General features: G+C 44.9%; 2 protein-coding genes across 15 annotated transcripts in view; both read right to left on the bottom strand.

The window, feature by feature from the left end:
* Positions 1 to 1,394, bottom strand: part of TAF1 (TATA-box binding protein associated factor 1) — a 69,572-nt gene extending 68,178 nt beyond the window's left edge. For 5 of the 11 annotated variants that reach the window (XR_008959311.1, XM_057312425.1, XM_026485775.4 and 2 more), the window contains exons 1-2: positions 1,134 to 1,375; positions 23 to 137 (exon numbers count right to left, since the gene is read on the bottom strand). Coding sequence is in view for 9 of the 11 variants with exons in the window: in XM_057312425.1 (XP_057168408.1) it covers positions 23 to 137; positions 1,134 to 1,313 (295 nt within the window). In the remaining 2 variants the exon portion in view is untranslated. Of the gene's footprint in view, positions 1 to 22; positions 397 to 1,133 lie in introns of those variants that run through there. The other 6 variants (XM_026485776.4, XM_048213771.2, XM_048213766.2 and 3 more) reach the window with 5 other exon arrangements.
* Positions 1,395 to 6,994: 5,600 nt separating this feature from the next.
* Positions 6,995 to 16,549, bottom strand: LOC113245652 (rho-related GTP-binding protein RhoG-like). 4 transcript variants are annotated; one of them, XM_044379317.3, is made up of 4 exons: positions 16,469 to 16,527; positions 16,040 to 16,150; positions 10,871 to 10,968; positions 9,303 to 10,717 (listed from the first exon to the last, which is right to left on the bottom strand). In XM_044379317.3, exons 3-4 carry the CDS (start codon positions 10,880 to 10,882, stop codon positions 10,127 to 10,129), a joined length of 603 nt encoding a protein of 200 aa, XP_044235252.1. In that variant the 5' UTR covers positions 10,883 to 10,968; positions 16,040 to 16,150; positions 16,469 to 16,527; the 3' UTR covers positions 9,303 to 10,126. The 4 variants fall into 4 exon arrangements, with proteins under 4 accessions (XP_048069732.1, XP_044235252.1, XP_048069731.1 ...); XM_048213774.2 differs by having other exon boundaries at positions 10,871 to 10,925; XM_048213775.2 differs by lacking the exon at positions 16,040 to 16,150 and having other exon boundaries at positions 6,995 to 10,717; positions 10,871 to 10,925; positions 16,469 to 16,549.
* Between the last annotated feature and the right edge of the window lie 131 nt (positions 16,550 to 16,680).

The following is a 16,680-nucleotide window of genomic DNA, read 5'->3' as shown; positions in this document are numbered from 1 at the left end:
CTCCCCACGACCCACACTTCACCTTCATCATTTACCAGGGCACCATCAGTCCCAGTCAATTCTTCATTTGCGGTGAGTTCAGTGATCAGGCTGCCCAGACCCAAAGCCCCCAAGCCTGCCAAGTGCTTCTTACACTCCTGAAAAAGGGACAGCACCAGAGTCGAAGATAACAACTAAACCTAAGCTTCCCACATCACATGGCTTATTTCCCTGGTCCAGCACAAAGCTATAAATCCGTATTAAATATAACTCTGCAGTGTGCTAAAAGGAGCATCACATTCCAGAACTGTAAAGTAAATCTTCCACTAAACTCCACAGTGATCAGATCTTTATCAACATATTAAGTCCAATTTCATCACCATACTTTAATAAGAAAAGATTAGTCAAAGAACCATCACCGAGACCAAACAAATGAACAGTAGTTCTCTGAATGAAGGCTAAGGCAAATGGCGTCACTGGGATTAGAGAAAGGATGACAAGAACTTTTTTTGCTACCTTCTGTGTGCTTGTGTGTGATGCAGAACAGGAATAGTGACCGATATTTTCGCCTTGCGAAAATGAACCTAAATGAAAGTAGGTAAGGTTCATCTGGACACAGGAAACAATTTCACGAATGTCGGTGAAAAATGGGAAAACTACCCAAGAAGTGCACTGGGCCAGAAGGGGTCTGCCCCAAGTAGCCTCAACATTCACTGCTCTAAGAGCTGAGGCCTGAACCACACGATTTGTCACAGGTTCTGTCCAGTCCTCTTGCTCTAGAGCCATCTCAAGTCAACGATGTAAGACAGGCAGTTTCAAAAATCTCCAAAGTCCTCATAGCAACGGCTTAAAAGCAATGTCACTAACTTACGCTATTTTTCCGGCTGCCTTGTTGGGATGAATATTATCCCCAAAGCCACCCCATCAGCGCCCTGCCCTACGAGGGCTTGCCTACAGTCCTCTCTTCTTCCCACCCTCCCCCAGAACTGAGCCTCCACACTACGTTATGAACGCTCTACTAGGATAGTGTCCGCTTCTCATTTCCTCTCTTTACCTTAACCGCGCCCTCTCACAGGGGCTCTATTCTAAGCACCCTCTACTCTCCTCACTCAGCCGCACCACCCCCAACCCCATACCCACGCCCAACCCCTCACATCATCCAAGACGCTTTCCCCCTCCAGCTGTCCGGCTCCATTGATGTTGCCGAAAAGGAAACCGGTTAAAGAAAATGGGCCGCCGCCAGCAGAATCTTCATCGCTGTCCGTGTCCGACATGATGGCCGTTGTTGTGTCACCAGCGGCTCCGGGCAGCAGCAAATCCCAGCCTGGTCCCATGGACCGGAAATAAAAACACTAGCCGCCCAGAAGTGACTTACAGGGCTCCTTGACCCCACCAGGCCCTACCGGAAGCGGAATGGGGCGGGGGAGGGGGGGGGGGGAGAAATAACCGGAAAGACCGGCCGTCCTACGAAAAAGAATTGGTTGCACTACTTTACTAACGGCTTTTGATTCGACCGTACGCAATCAGGCGGTTGGGTAGGTGGAAAGCGGTTGGTCAAAGAAAATGTTTGGTCCCGCCTCCTTCCTCTTATCTGCGCATGAGCATTCCCAGTGCATTGGGTGAGAGTCACGGCTGATCCTCCAATCAGAAGGAGCTGCCTGGGTCACGTAGCGTACGTCCTAGTAACCGCGCGTCACCACGCCGTGGTACGCGGAAGTGAAGATGAGAAGCGGATCTCCTGTCTGCCGTGTCGGTTCTTCTTAAGGAGAAACTGGCCCGTAAATCGCACGGTGCCCCAGGTGCCTATCCAGGTTGTTTTGAATTACATTTCCCCATGGAAATGGAGTCCCCTTCCTCTCGGTTTCTTTCGGGAAATGTGAAAAAGATGAGTAAAAGGAACAGCGGACCCTTCTCACAAACTTAACATTTTTACAGGTTTTATTTTTTTTAATTTCTGAATCATTTGAAAGTAGGTTACAAATATGTGATTCTCCAGCCCTATAGACATTTTTCTACGTAACCACAAAATCATTATTGCATCTTTAAAAATTAACATTAAATCATTGTCATTTAACATACAGTTCGTATTTCGTATTTAGATTTCCCCAGTTGTCCTAGTTGGAGCATTTTACAATTCAGTCCAGGATCCGCTAAAGGTTCTTGCACTGCACTTGGTAATCTCCCTTCAGTCTTAATCCAGAAACACCAGCCTTTTCTTTGTGTTGCATGACACTACATTTTTGGGGAAAAGTCCAGGCAAATTGTCTTGAAAATATTCCATATTCTGAATTCGTCTGATTGTTTCTTCGAATTGACTTACGTTAAATATTTTGCCGGCCATCAGAAGGCACAAACAGCGGGTTGTCACACTACTGGGGATGCTGTATTTGAGCACCAGATCTCTCTATTGCAAAGGTACATTTTTCCTTTTGTAATTAGTAAATGGGGTTGAGATTGTGTGAATATTCACCCAATGGTTTTAGCATCCTTGCCTGAATCAATTATGTTGGGAGAGCGCAGAAGGGTGATTTTTCTAATTCTCAAATTCATTCTACACTTATTAAGTGGATTTATTCAGTAAAGAACTCGGTCTTACCTCCCTTCCCCCGTTTTTATTTTAATGTGTCATAATCTAGCACCATCGCTATCCTTTTTGAAGCTCAAACTGTTCCAACTTTGTCCAGTGGGACCCACTTCACTCTGGCTCCTGTGTTATTAGTCTTGGAGTACTTCCTTGCTTTTTGGCACAAGATGTTCTAGGCTTACTCTGTACATTCCCTGTCCCAGACCTGATATAAGCCATTTCTCCAAGGAGCCCTGGTATCTTTTAGTGGGGAATGGTATTTAGAAACTGTGGCATTATTACTTAATAGGCCCTTTCAGTGGAGAGAGCTAAAAAAAAAATAATGAGTTAAAAGGGCACCTGGCTGGCTCGGTCGGTAGATCATGCAATTCTTGGTCTTGGGGCTGTGAGTTCAAGCCCCACGTTGGGTGTAGAGCTTCCATTTTAAAAAATAGAAATAAAAAATAATGAGTTTAGGGGCGCCTGGGTGGCACAGCGGTTAAGCGTCTGCCTTCGGCTCAGGGCGTGATCCTGGCGTTCTGGGATCGAGCCCCACATCAGGCTCCTCCACTATGAGCCTGCTTCTTCCTCTCCCACTCCCCCTGCTTGTGTTCCCTCTCTCGCTGGCTGTCTCTATCTCTGTCAAATAAATAAATAAAATCTTTAAAAAAAAATAATGAGTTTAGACTAATACCTCTAATTCAAGTCCAACACCACAGGGTTCTCTCTCACTTTTCCCCATTTCGTATTTCCATCTTGCTACTCTTATAATTAAAACTCTGGTGCCCAACATCCATATATTGACTGTCTTCAGAATTACAAGGTGGATACCACTACCAACAATAAACCTAAGTAAAGTTCAGAAGTTCTTTGCAGTTGTTTGTCCTTAGAATATATCCTACTGGGGCACCTGGGTGGCTCAGTCATAAGTGTCTGCCTTTAGCTCGGGTCATGATCCCAGGGTCCTGGGATCAAGCCCCGCATCAAGCTCCCTGTTCAGCGGGAAGTCTGCTTCTCCCTCTCCCACTCCCCCTGCTGATGTTGCCTCTCCTGCTGTGTCTCTCTCTGTCCAATAAATAAAATCTTTAAAAAAAAAGAATATATCCTATTAAGGATATATAGGGTACTGTGTGTAAAAAATTACTTGAATCATTTTTTTTCCTCTGGGGAGTTGTTTCTGTTTATATTCAACTTTACAATTTGCTTATATTATCCTTTTTTATACAATTTAATTTTTAAAATATGTAAATTTTTACATGGTTAAAAGTCAAAAGTATGTAAAAAGCTATTTCCAGAGAGTCTTGCTCCCATGCCTATGCCCTCTACCCCAATACCCAGCCACTCCCTATAAGTAACGATTCATTCGTTTCTGTTTTATCCTTCCTGTGTTTATTTTTTTTTATTGAGGTGTAATTGACATATAACATTCTGTTAGTTTCAGGTGTACAATAGAATGACATGATACTTGTACTTCCTATGTTTCTTTTTGCAAAAATAAGCAAATGAGTATACATATTATTTCTTCATTACACAAAATAGCATACTATATATACTCTTTCACCTTGCTCTTTTTCACTTAATAATTTAGCTGGGAAATCACAGTGTACCACTTTGTAGCACTCTTCCTCATTCCTTTTTATGGCTACTTAATAGTTCAATGCATGGATGTCCCTTGGAATGTTAACAGTAGTTATATTTCTAGGTCAGATGACAAACATCTGCCAAAACGTGCACAGTAGCTGAGATGCTGCACTTTAGTAATGAAAAGTTAGGAGAATACTATTGCTATACTAATATTTAAAACAAAAAAGCAAAATGGAATATGTTTTTAAATGTACTTTATTTTTTTTTAAGATTTATTTGACAGAGAGAGCCAGAGAGTACAAGTAGGGGGAACAGCAGAGGGAGAGGGAGAAGCAGGCTCCCCACTGAGCAGGGATCCCCACACGGGGCTCGATCCCAGGACCCTAGGATCATGACCTGAGCCGAAGGCACACGCTTAACTGACTGGGCCACCCAGGTGCCCTAAATGTACTTTATACTGCTTCTAGATGCTTGTGCTTAAGGAAAAACAGATTCAGCAAGAGGTAGATGGAGGCTTATAGAATGGGGAAGGGGGGCGTCCTGGGATCAAGCACCACATTGGGCTCCTGGCTCAGCGCGGAGTCTGCTTCTCCCTCTCCCACTGCCCCTGCTTGTGCTCTCTATGTCAAATTAATAAATAAAATCTTTTTAAAAATTCTAAAAAAAGAAAAAGAATGGGGAAGGGGACTTCACATACTATAAATGCTAAAGATGCTATTCTTGACTCAAAACATGGTTTTATATAAATTTACCATATGACCCAGCAATTCCCAGCACTCCAGTATATACCCAAGAGAACTGAAAACATGTTCACACAAAACCTTGTACACAAAGGTTCACAACAGCACTATTCATAATAGCTAAAAGGTAGAAACAATCCAAATTTCCCTCAATCATAAGTAGATAAAATATGATATATCCATACAGTGGAATATTTTTCAGCAATAAAAAGAAATGAAATAGGGGCACCTGCCTGGCTCGGTTGGTGGAGCATGACTCTTGATCTCATCGTGAGTTAGAGCCCCACGATGGGTGTAGAGATTATAAATAAATAAACTTTAAAAATACCCCCCCAAAATATTATTAGTAAAGAAAGCATTGTTTTAGGTAAGGTCGCCCTCCAAAGGGGAACAGAGGGGCCTATGAGTATAATTTCCTACTGCTGACCAGGAAAATGCATTTTGACTGGTTAAAGGTTATATTCCTGGTGGAACTGAAACTCTAGTTAAGTTAGGTATTAAGTCTTGGTTTTACTGATCTGGGGCTCCTAACCTTAGTGAATCCACTCTGGATTTTCTTTTTGACACTATGTACTGCAGAAGATAAAAGATACGTAGAACTATGGGAATTTAAAGAACACTTTAGATTACTTTCAAATGACCAAGGTTCTTTGAGGGAATAGAGCAATTCTCTTATTTGAAGATATAGTCAAACTAGGATGCACTAAGGGGAAAAATGGGAGAGGCAATAAATATAATTAGGGAGGTGGGGTGGAAGAGAAAGCCTTTCTTGATCTTCTCTGCAAGATAAAAGTAAGTTTGGTCAACCCCCCCCCCAAAAAGGAAATAAAGTACCCCTATGTGCTGCAAAGTAGATAAACCTTGAAAACATTATGCTAAATAGAGGGAAGTGAGTTCCAAATGACCACATATTGAGTGCACCTGACTGGCTCAGTCAGTCGAGCATGCAACTCCTGATCTCAGGGTCATGAGTTCAAGCTCCACGTTGGTGTAGATCTTACTTGAAAAAAAAAAAAAAAGACCACATATTATTTGATTCCATGTACATGAAATGTTCAGAGAAGACAAAGTAGATTACTAGTTGCCTGGAGCGGGGGGGCGGGGAACAGGGATTAAGTGCATGAGGGATCTCTTTGGGGTGACAAAAATGTTCTAAAACTGGATTTAATCAGGGTGCCCGGCTGGCTCAGTCAGTAGAACATGTGACTCTTGATCTCAGCGTTCTAAATTTGAGCCCCGCCTTAGGTGTAGAGATTACTTAAAAATAAAATTTTGGGGTGCCTGAGTGACTCAGTCGGTTAAGTGTCTACCTTCGGCTCAGGTCATGATCTCAGGGTCCTGGGATCAAGCCTGGTGTTGCGCTCCCTGCTCAACAGGGAGCCTGGTTCTCCCTCTCCCTCTGCCCCTCTCCTACCCCCCCTCCCTGCTTGTGTTTTCTGCTGTCTTGTGCTCTCTTTCTCTCAAATAAATAAAATCTTTAAAAATAAAATAAAATCTTAAAAAAATAAAACTGGATTTTGGTGACAGCTGTGTAAGTCAGTAAATTTACTAAAAGTCATTAAACTGTACACCTGAAATGGGTGAATTTTTTGGTATGTAAATTATATTTCAATAATGCTGTTTGCAAAGCAAAACAAAGCAACATGGTTTTGCCGTTCCTTACTAGTTACTTAATAGCGCACCAGCACTATGTACAATTAACGGTATCAGTTCATTTTTATAACAAACAGGAAGGATATTTTCCTGAAATAACTGGAAGAGGGAAAGGACATTAAATGTTATGTCCTATATTTACAACCCTAATCCCTAGTACTGTAATACCTATAACACGATAGGAGTGTGATCACTGTTTACTGAACGCAGTGTGATGAGAAAAATCATCTACGGGGAGCTCACTGGTCTGTCATTAGTGAAAACAAGCAGGAATGAGAATATCAATGTTAGCAGGGAAGACAGTTCCCGACCCTGATTGTCTGCGGTAGAAAAATAAGTACAGTTATGCACAGGTGTGACGTGGAATACAATTATAGTTATTTCATCCTTTGCAAGTTCAGAGGCATTTAGAAACCACTCGAAACAAAGGAGGAGGGTTGAGGAATTGCTGATTTTTAGAAAGCAACAGACCCAGTGAAATCAGAAAAGTTTATTGCCATTCATTATGAACAATTTAAAAGTGGTATCGGCGTGTTAGTCGTCATACAAATTCCTTGTAAGTATGAAAATCAAGATGTCAGTATCTGTTTAGGACCATCAGATCAGCCCAGTACAAAGCCATACTCTCAGATTTGTGGATCATACCTCCATTCGCTAGAGGACGCGTGTTCGACCAAACCAAGCCCAGGCTTACATTTGAGATTTTGCCAGGCAAAGCGGGAGCAGGAGGCACTATTAACTTAAAAGCCAATTAAAACGATTTCAGTAGCTAAATGGAAAGTTCCCAGAGACACAGGTGACAGCTGCGTTTCTAGCTCCCTCTAACCACGAAGTCCTGTAAGCACCTCAGGCGTCAATCTGAACATCCTGAGACTGGAATACACTCAAGCAATACGTGCTTCGTTTGGCCGCCTGTTGGGAACACTCAGTGACTACACAGAGCAGTTGGCACACGTGCCCACAGGCCAGTTGACTCCTACAGTCCCCACACTACGATTCTAGACCCCCACTTTCCAAAGTGCTACTGGGCCTTAGTGAAGGAGGGCTACCCTCACCCTCTTCCAGTTAACATGCCGTTCATACAGAGCCCCTACAACACCCGCCCAACAGGAGGCCCTGGGTCACACACCAGAAATAGATACAGTACATTGAAACTGAGATAGAAGACATCTACTGGACAATACTATCCATCCTGGACCCTCCACAGCTTTAGACAATGGTGTAGAAATATACAGCAATGAATTACTATATGAAGAGGAGAGTGAGTGATAAAGGAGAAGCAAAACAGAACACTTCAGTCCATGGTGAGGGAAGGGAAAACCCAAGGAAAAGGAGGAAGAATAGTGAGCTAATGTAACCTCCTCCTTTCTAACAATACTTGGTATCTACTTGACCTCCAGCTTTCCGATTCTCCAAGAACAGGGGTGCCAGATTTAGCAAATAAGAATACAGGATGCCCGGTTAAATTTGAGTATCAGATAAACAGCAAATCTTTTTTTTTTTACTCTACATCCCAAATACTGCATGGTTCATACTTACACTAAAAAATTATTTGTAAAACAAAACAAAACAAACCACTCTCTTTTATCTGGCAACCCCATCCAGGAGGCTCGGTTAACCTGAGGACTAATCTGATCATATACTGTCAAAGGGCAACAGCAGACCATCCCAGAACAAAGCACAGACACTTTGTTCACCACAGAAGGAGCTCTGTGACCCTTTAACTCCATTTCCCAAACTCTCAAAGATCCCATGCTTATTTTGGCAGGGTGAGAGGATATGCGCACAGCGGAGTTGTCAACCACCATCCGCCATGTAGAGAAGTTTCCCTTCCGAATCAAAAATACAACTAGGGAGAATAAGGAGAAGCAGGCTTACTCGGGTAAGGAGTCAGACTCCTACTGCCCCGGCGCAGGCTGAGCAACTCCAGCACAATCCCCACACATGGGACAGCCCCAGGGTCTGGAGATCCAACATACGCCAACTCTCTTGGAGCAACTAAAAGACCTCAAAAGGCAACTAGGACTGAAAACACATACACACACACGCACACACAGATGTACAGAGGAGGGAGGAACAGGAAGAGAGCAAGGCAGGACACTGAGAAGAATTACACAACTCCCTGATAATGACTGGCAGAACATTTTGTTTGATTGGTTGGTTGGTTGATTTGTGGGGTTAACCTTCAGTGGTCTTTCCCTAAAGCAGAAGCTGACGGAAAAAAGGGGCCTCACAGAAGCCTCAGGGACAAGGCTTTATGGGGGATTAATTCCACATCACCAGGCCCATAGTGCTATCATAATGTGATAGCTGATCTGACCATCAGACCCCACATCCCATGCACTATCGTGACTAAGAGCCAAAGCCATCTCCTAAGGGTGCAAGAGGAACCAGTAACAAGTCCATGGCTGATAAACATTCTTCTCAAAGGCATAAAGGGGGAAACATCATTATGCTTTTTTTTTTCACAGCCTCTTTGGCAATTTCTAGTTCCTATTAACCCAGCATCTCTGAAACTGTGTTTACAGAGATGTTAACAGGTGTTGTGTGGAACCAAAAAAAAAAAAAGTTCAGGGGCGCCTGGGTAGCGCAGTCGTTAAAGCGTCTGCCTTCGGCTCAGGGCGTGATCCCGGCGTTCCGGGATCGAGTCCCACATCGGGCTCCTCTGCTGGGAGCCTGCTTCTTCCTCTCTCACTCGCCTGCTGTGTTCCCTCTCTCACTGGCTGTCTCTCTGTCACATAAATAAATAAAATCTTTAAAAAAAAAAAAAAAAAAAAAAAAAAAAAAAAGTTCAGTGAAATAAATTTGGGAAATGTTACCTACTTATTAAAAGTTATAAATCCCTCCAGTAGAGGAACCTGTTCAGCTTATTTAAATCACTGGTTACCGAAGGAGGAGGGGTGGGGTAAATAGGTGACGGGGATTGAGGAGGAGGGCACCTGTGATGAACACCAGGTGTTGTGCGGCAGCACTGAATCACTATATTGTACACCTGAAACTAACATTACACTGTATGTTAACTAACTGGAATTAAAAAAAAACACTTAAAAAAACCCTACTGGTTCCTGACTTACTTGACCACGGAACCTTGTTAATGAGCATCTATTAGTATCTCCCAGAACTTTGAAAAATGCTGCTTAACCGTTTTTTGCGAACATGTCTCATCTCCAGGATGGGAAGAACATGTCGACACTGGGTACCCCCAGGAATCACATATAAAATGACTTTCCAAAATTAGTATATCAGGAAGTTTAAGGCAATGATTTGAAAACTGTAGAAACTTGTCCTTCTGCGAGGCACTTGCCCGGTGGTAAATACAGCTAGGAAAGCTAATTCAGAGGTAAAAGTCAGTCAGTCAGTCAGTCAGTCAGTCTCTCTCTCTCACTCTCATTGTATCTCTCTCCAAACTTCCTCCAAAAGGTTCAGACCAAACTTCAAAGCAGCCATGTACAAACGAGGCTATCTTCGTTCCTCCAAAAGCCCAACAACCTGGAGTCTAGGGCTTCTAGGAAAAGAGACAAATGGCTCATGCCGGCATTGTTCAATGCTATCAAAGGAGTCCCTCTTCTTCCCCCTTACGTGCAGTCCCCAAGTGGCCCCCCAAAAGCTATAAAAGGACACACTTCTTGGTGTTCTTCTTTGTGGCAGGGTAAAGCACAGCCCGGACAGCTTCTGAAAATACCTCGTGCACCCCATCCTGCATCAGGGCTGAACATTCCAGATACTTCACAGCCCCCACCTGCTTAGCCAGGGAAGTGCCTTGCTGAGGCGTTGTGGGCACTAGGCTCTGTTCCTTCAGCTTCTTCACCGTCTCAGTATCATTCCGCAGGTCTCTCTTGGTACCTACCAGCAGGACAGGTACATTGGGGCAATGATGGGAGACCTCCGGGTGCCACTTATGCCTCACATTGGCATACGAGGATGGGTTGCCAATGGAAAAACAGATGACAAAGATATTGGTCTGGGGGTAGGACAGCGTTCGCAGTCGGTCATACTCCTCCTGGCCCGCTGTGTCCCACAGGTTCAGGCTGACAAGCTGGCCATCCACGGCTGTCTGCGCGCTATAGTTGTCAAAGACCGTGGGGATGTACTCCTCAGGAAAGGCATTCGTGGTGTAACTGATGAGGAGGCAGGTCTTACCTACAGCCCCGTCTCCTACCACCACACATTTGATCGTCTGCATTCCGCCCTTGGAGTCCTAAGTGCAAGAGAGAAAGCAAGAACGTTCACAGATGCTTGGTTCATGCGGGGAGCCTAAGCTTTATCAACACTTCTCTCTGAGGACACAGAGGGGACGGAAGACCTGCCCACTGCCCAGCTGGGAAAAACTACACAAGGCAAGAGTTCTTACCGTGGAGTCCATGGACTGCTAGAGGATAAACTTCAGCAGGTCCTGGAAGCCGCCTCTGAAGTATAGAATATTATGTGTACGGACATAAGTGAATTTTTCTGGAAAGAAGATCCAAAACTGTCATCAGATTGTCAAAAAGGGCTGTGAGCCCAAAAAGATTAAAAACCATCCATATACATAGGTCTTTGGGTTACATTTTTGCCATGAGGTCTGGCTACACTCTATCAAAGGTGCCAAAACATAGTGGGTGCTCGATAAATGGGAACTAATTTTTAAAATACCATTGATGTTGGGGCGCCTGGGTGGGGCAGTCGGTTAGGCGTCCGACTCTTGGTTTTGGCTCAGGTCATGATCTCAGGGTCGTGGGATCGAGCCCTGCATTGGGCTCCATGCTCAGCACGGAGTCTGCTTGAGATTCTTTCTCCCCCTCCTTCTGCCCCTTCTGCTCATGCGTGCACATGTTCTCTCTCTCTCTCTCTCTCTCTCTCCCTCTCAAATAAATAAATAAATCTTTTAAAAAACACACTGATGTAGAAAGAGGTTCTAAAGGTTAAAACAAAAGAAATATGGCTCTTACTTTAGGTCTGTGGCTATAGACTGAGCGAAGAAACCTCTGTTCCTGACAGTGACATCATAAAATCGGAGAAAGGTAGGCCAGTCAGACTTAGCCACCCAGAGGAGTATTTCAGAGTCCAAGCTCTGATGTCAGACGACCTGGAGTCCAAAACCAGTCCTTTCTTTTTCTAAGCTTTGTCAACTTGGGCAAGCTTTTCACCCATGGCTTACATGAAAGAATGTTTGTGTAGTACTTATTAGTGCCTTCCGCATAGGAAGTACTCATTAAGTATTAGAAACTACTATGACTTCATAATAGTTCTTCTGTTCTGGGGAAGGCAAAAGTTCTGTAATGTCATTATAATGCTAGACAAACCAGGGACCTCATCCCCTCCCACCTTATCTGATCAAAACCATTGGTCATACCACCACCATACTTCCTCATCCATTTCTTCATGAATCAAGTATTTGAGAGTTAACGGTAAGGCACAGATGACCTCCAAGAAGCGTGTTTACTGTGAGCTCCCATGTTTATACACCCATATTAAAACCCTATCAATGCCCTACCCTGTCAGTGCCCCCAAAGCACTCCATTTCCTTTAGCTTAACTACCGCACTAATTTCAGACCTGATCCTGATAGCATTAACTTCTTCAAGTGTCGGAACATGGAGGAAAGGGCACAAATTGCCATATGTATTTGATTATAGAAAAAAATTGAGGGGCGCCTGGGTGGCACAGCGGTTAAGCGTCTGCCTTCGGCTCAGGGCGTGATCCCGGCGTTATGGGATCGACCCCACATCAGGCTCTTCTGCTATGAGCCTGCTTCTTCCTCTCCCACTACCCCTGCTTGTGTTCCCTCTCTCGCTGGCTGTCTCTATCTCTGTCGAATAAATAAATAAAATCTTTAAAAAAAAAGAAAGAAAAAAATTGAGGGGCGCCTGGGTAGCGCAGTCGTTAAGCGTCTGCCTTCGGCTCAGGGCGTGATCCCAGCATTCTGCGATCGAGCCCCACATCAGGCTCCTCCACTGAGAGCCTGCTTCTTCCTCTCCCACTCTCCCTGCTTGTGTTCCCTCTCTCGCTGGCTGTCTCTCTCTGCCAAATAAATAAATAAAATCTTTTAAAAAAATGAAAAAATTGAGAATCAATTAGTTTCTCACCTTGGGAATCTGGGGGAATAGATACAGCCCTCATCCTGTTGTCTTATTAGCTAAGGTCTACATTAGGCCCATATCAGACAAAATGAAACAAAACAGCTTATTTTCAGTCAGAGTAAAGAAAAGTTGGCCTTCTGGGGCACCTGGCTGGCTCAGTTGGAAGAGCATGCAACTCTTGATCTCAGGGTCATGAGTCAGAGCCCCACATTGGGTGTAGAGATTACATACATACAAACATACACACATGAACTTAAGAAAAAAGAAAGAGAAGTTGGCCTCCTGAGTATGCTTCACACAGGCCCACTAGAGGTAGCTCTCTTCCCACACAGCCAATTCTGATTAGCAAGGCATTCCACCCAGAGGCCTTCATTAGCACAGGTCCCACAGCTAGAAGTCCAGCGTATAATTCAGCTCTAGTATTCACTGACCAACAGCCCTATCTTTTTCCATCTAGGAACAGGCATAAGGATTAAACATACAAGGTCAATGGAAAAAGGGTAAAGTCACCACCACATTCTTGGAGAACAGCCTTTCTTGATTTTCCCAGTCCGGATTAATTTCTTTCTCCCCTGAATTCCTATAGCAATTTCTTCGTGAGCAACTCATCTTCCCAGCCTGCTATCCGTATCATCTGGTACCCAACGTCTCTGTTCAGAGGGACTGCTTTCAGGACAAGTGTGTGTCTGAGGGAGCTGCTAAACCAGAGCAAACTCTTAGGCCCAAAGACCACTTTGCACCCCAAGCTCAGCTCCTCATCTCTGTAACTAGGAAAAGGCATCCACCACACTCATTTCTTTTTTTTTAAGATTTTATTTATTTGAGAGAGAGAGAGAGAGATAGTGAGAGAGAGCATGATCAGGGAGGAGAGGGAGAAGCAGGCTCACCACTAAGCAGGGAGCCAGATGTGGGACTCGATCCCAAGACTCTAGGATCATGACCTGAGCCGAAGGCAGATGCTTAACTGCCCGAGCCACCCAGGCGTCCCCACACTCATTTCTGCTTTATATTTACTAACCCTCCTGGTATATATGGTCTGCAGATTGGCATTCAAGCCACACTGATGTGGCTAGATGACGAAGGGGAGCTAGAACATCCCAGCTCTGAAACAAAACCCAGGACATCCTCACCCATAGTAAACTCTTTGAAAGGGAGGGTTCAGGAAAAGTCCCAGGTATTTGGGGGGCTACTTTGTACAATTAACTGACTCATTTATTCAGCCCACATGTTCATTATACTATTTTATTTACTTATGTGTATGTTTGGAATTATCTGTAGTTAAAAAGTTTAAAAATAGTAAAAAATATATCTAAAAGAATTGAAAACAGGATCCCAAAGACATACTTGTACACCAACGTTCATTGCAACATTATGCACAAGAGCCAAGAGCCAACCTAAAGTCCATCAATGGATGAACATATAAAGAAAATGTGAGATATGTATACATACATATGTATGTATGTAAGTATATATATATATTTAAGGATAATATATATGTGTGCATGTGTGTGTATATATATATAGTATATATTTAAGGCTGAATATTCTTCAACCTTAAAAAGAAGGAAATCTTGGAGCACCTGGCTGGCTCAATTGGTAGAATACGTGACTCTTGATATCAGGGTAGTGAGTTCGAGCCCCACATTGGGCATGGAGCCTAGTTTAAAAAAAGAGAGAGAGAAGGAAATCTTCATACGCTAAAGATGGATGAAACTTGAGGACATATGCTAAGTGAAACCAGTCATAAACAGCCATATACTGCAAGATTCCACTTACATGAGATATCTAGAGTAGTCAAACACATAAAAACAGAAAGTAGAATAGTAGTTGTCAGGGCTGGGGGAGGGGAAGAAGGGAGGGATTTTTTAAAAATTGTATTTATTTTAGAGAACGAGAGTAGGGGGAGGGGCAGAGGGAGAGAATCTTCAAGCCAACTCCCCGCTGAGCAGGTAGCCTGACACAGGGCTCGATCCCATGACCCATGAGATCATGAATTGAGCCAAAATCAAGAGTCAGACACTTAACCGACTGAGCCACCCAGGGACCCCCCATGGGGAGCTGTTTAATGGTGACAAAGTTTCAGTTTTGCAGGGTGTCTGGATGACTCAGTCAGTTAAGCATCTGACTCTTGATTTCTTTTCAGGTCACGATCTCAGGGTCCTGGGATTGAGACTTGCATTGGGGTCTTTGCTAAGTGGGGAGTCTGCTTGTCCCTCTGCCCCCCCCCATGCTCGCTCGCTCGCGCACTCTCTCAAATAAATAAAATCTTTAAAAAAGAAAGCTTCGGTTTTGCAAGACGAAAAATTCTAGACATCTACTGCACAGCAATAAGCATATAATTAACACTACACTACTGCATGTTTTTAAATGATTTACAATACTAAAAATAAAAATATTTTTAAAGGGTTTAGAGCTCTGAGAGAAGGCCAGGAGTTACAAGAGAAAGGCAAATGAGAAAAGCTTGTTTACCTCAGCCTCAGGATCTAGCACAAAGCTGTCCAGCAAGGATCACCTACAGCTTTCCCCTCCTCATCACCACCACTATCTGCATTCTCCCGGGTACTCCTACGGGCAACACACTGCTGGACGGGCCTCAAAACAGAGTAAAAAGGGGGACGCCTGGGTGGCTCAGTCGGTTAAGTGGCTTCCTTTGGCTCGGGTTCCCGGGGTCCTGGGATGGAGCCCCACATCGGGCTCCCTGCTCAGCGGGGCGCCTGCTTCTCCCTCTCCACCACTTGTGCTCTCTCGAGTTCTCGCTCTCTCTCACACAAATAACAAATACAATCTTAAAAAAAAAAAGAGTAAAAAGAAAGACTGCTAGAAGCTTACAATCGTGTGGTAAAGGCAGGGCTCACGTGAAAAGGCAAACAATAATACAAAGTAATGCATGGCTCGCAGGGGAAAAGAAGTTGCTATGGGGAAGCAAAGGGAAACTACAAAATGAGAGCTTGTTATAGGCATTGTGCCAAATACTTTTACATGTCTTATCTAAGCCTCACAGTAGCACTGTGAAGGAGACATCAGAGCAGCTCAGAGACCTTTAGGTATACTTCTAGGATTGGAAACTGGGAGAGGCCTGGTGCTGCAGAAACCAGCACCCCCAGAAAGTTCCCTTCCCAATCATTCACAGTGAACTGGAATTACAGTTTCTTCTCAATCTTCCCACCTCGTCTGACAAAGCACCCTTCCTCACCGGTACAGTCTGCGTAGGAGTCCATTTTCTCCTAGGTTGGACACAATGTAAAAGACCCAATAACAGTCAAGACAAGACTGCTCTGTTTCTAGCACATTCTCCCCCAGGTCTCATCCCTTCCAGAAGTCTGAGTCTAATCCACTTGAAATCACTCTGTAACTCTCTGAAACCGAAACAATTCAGCAGAGGACCCCACATTTGTATTTACTACTCCCCCCGACTAAATTCCTCTACTAAAGCCCGGCAGCTTTTTCACGCTCAAGACTCACTTGTTTGGTGCAAGGCCAGCCGAAGGCGGCTTTGGGATTCTCGAGGCCGAAGGAAGCCATGTGAACACTGCCCAAACCCGAGCCCGGGGAAGACTATCCTGCGGCTGGAAACTTAACCAGAGAGGCAGGGGTAGTGCCCCAGCAGCAGCACCACCACAAGCCGGCTCGCCACTTCCCTCGCACCCCTCCCCACCGAGGCTACTTGGTCGCGGCACTTCCTCGGGGTTCTTGAGCCTGGGACACAGACGCGCCGCACGGGGGATTCGCAAGTAGCAAGAGCTGGGACCTACACCTCACCCCAGCGTCAAATGCCTTCCATCCCAGGAACGGCTCCCAGACTAACGCGACCGTCCGGGGCTGGGGAGACTCAGGAGAAGTGCGGGGGCTAGGGGAGGAGCGCTGGGGCCGGGGAGTCTCCACGAAGATTACCGGGCGAAGCGGCGGTCCTCCCGCGCCGGTCACCGCAGCGGGCAGAGCCTCGGCGCGCCTCTCGCCGGGGTGGGCGGGCTCGGCGGGCTCGGCGCCACATCCGGGCAGCTACCGAGTCCCACCCCGTCGTCAGACGCAGTCTCGGCTGGGTGCCCCGACACCTCCTGGGAAGTGGAGTCCTAGCGCCGGCCTCGCTGCCTGCGAGCCACGGG

The sequence above is a fragment of the Ursus arctos genome, chromosome X (genome assembly GCF_023065955.2).
Source record: "Ursus arctos isolate Adak ecotype North America chromosome X, UrsArc2.0, whole genome shotgun sequence".
NCBI lineage: Eukaryota > Metazoa > Chordata > Mammalia > Carnivora > Ursidae > Ursus > Ursus arctos.
Note: the sequence above shows the minus strand (reverse complement) of the source record. Positions and strands in the feature narration are given on the sequence as shown.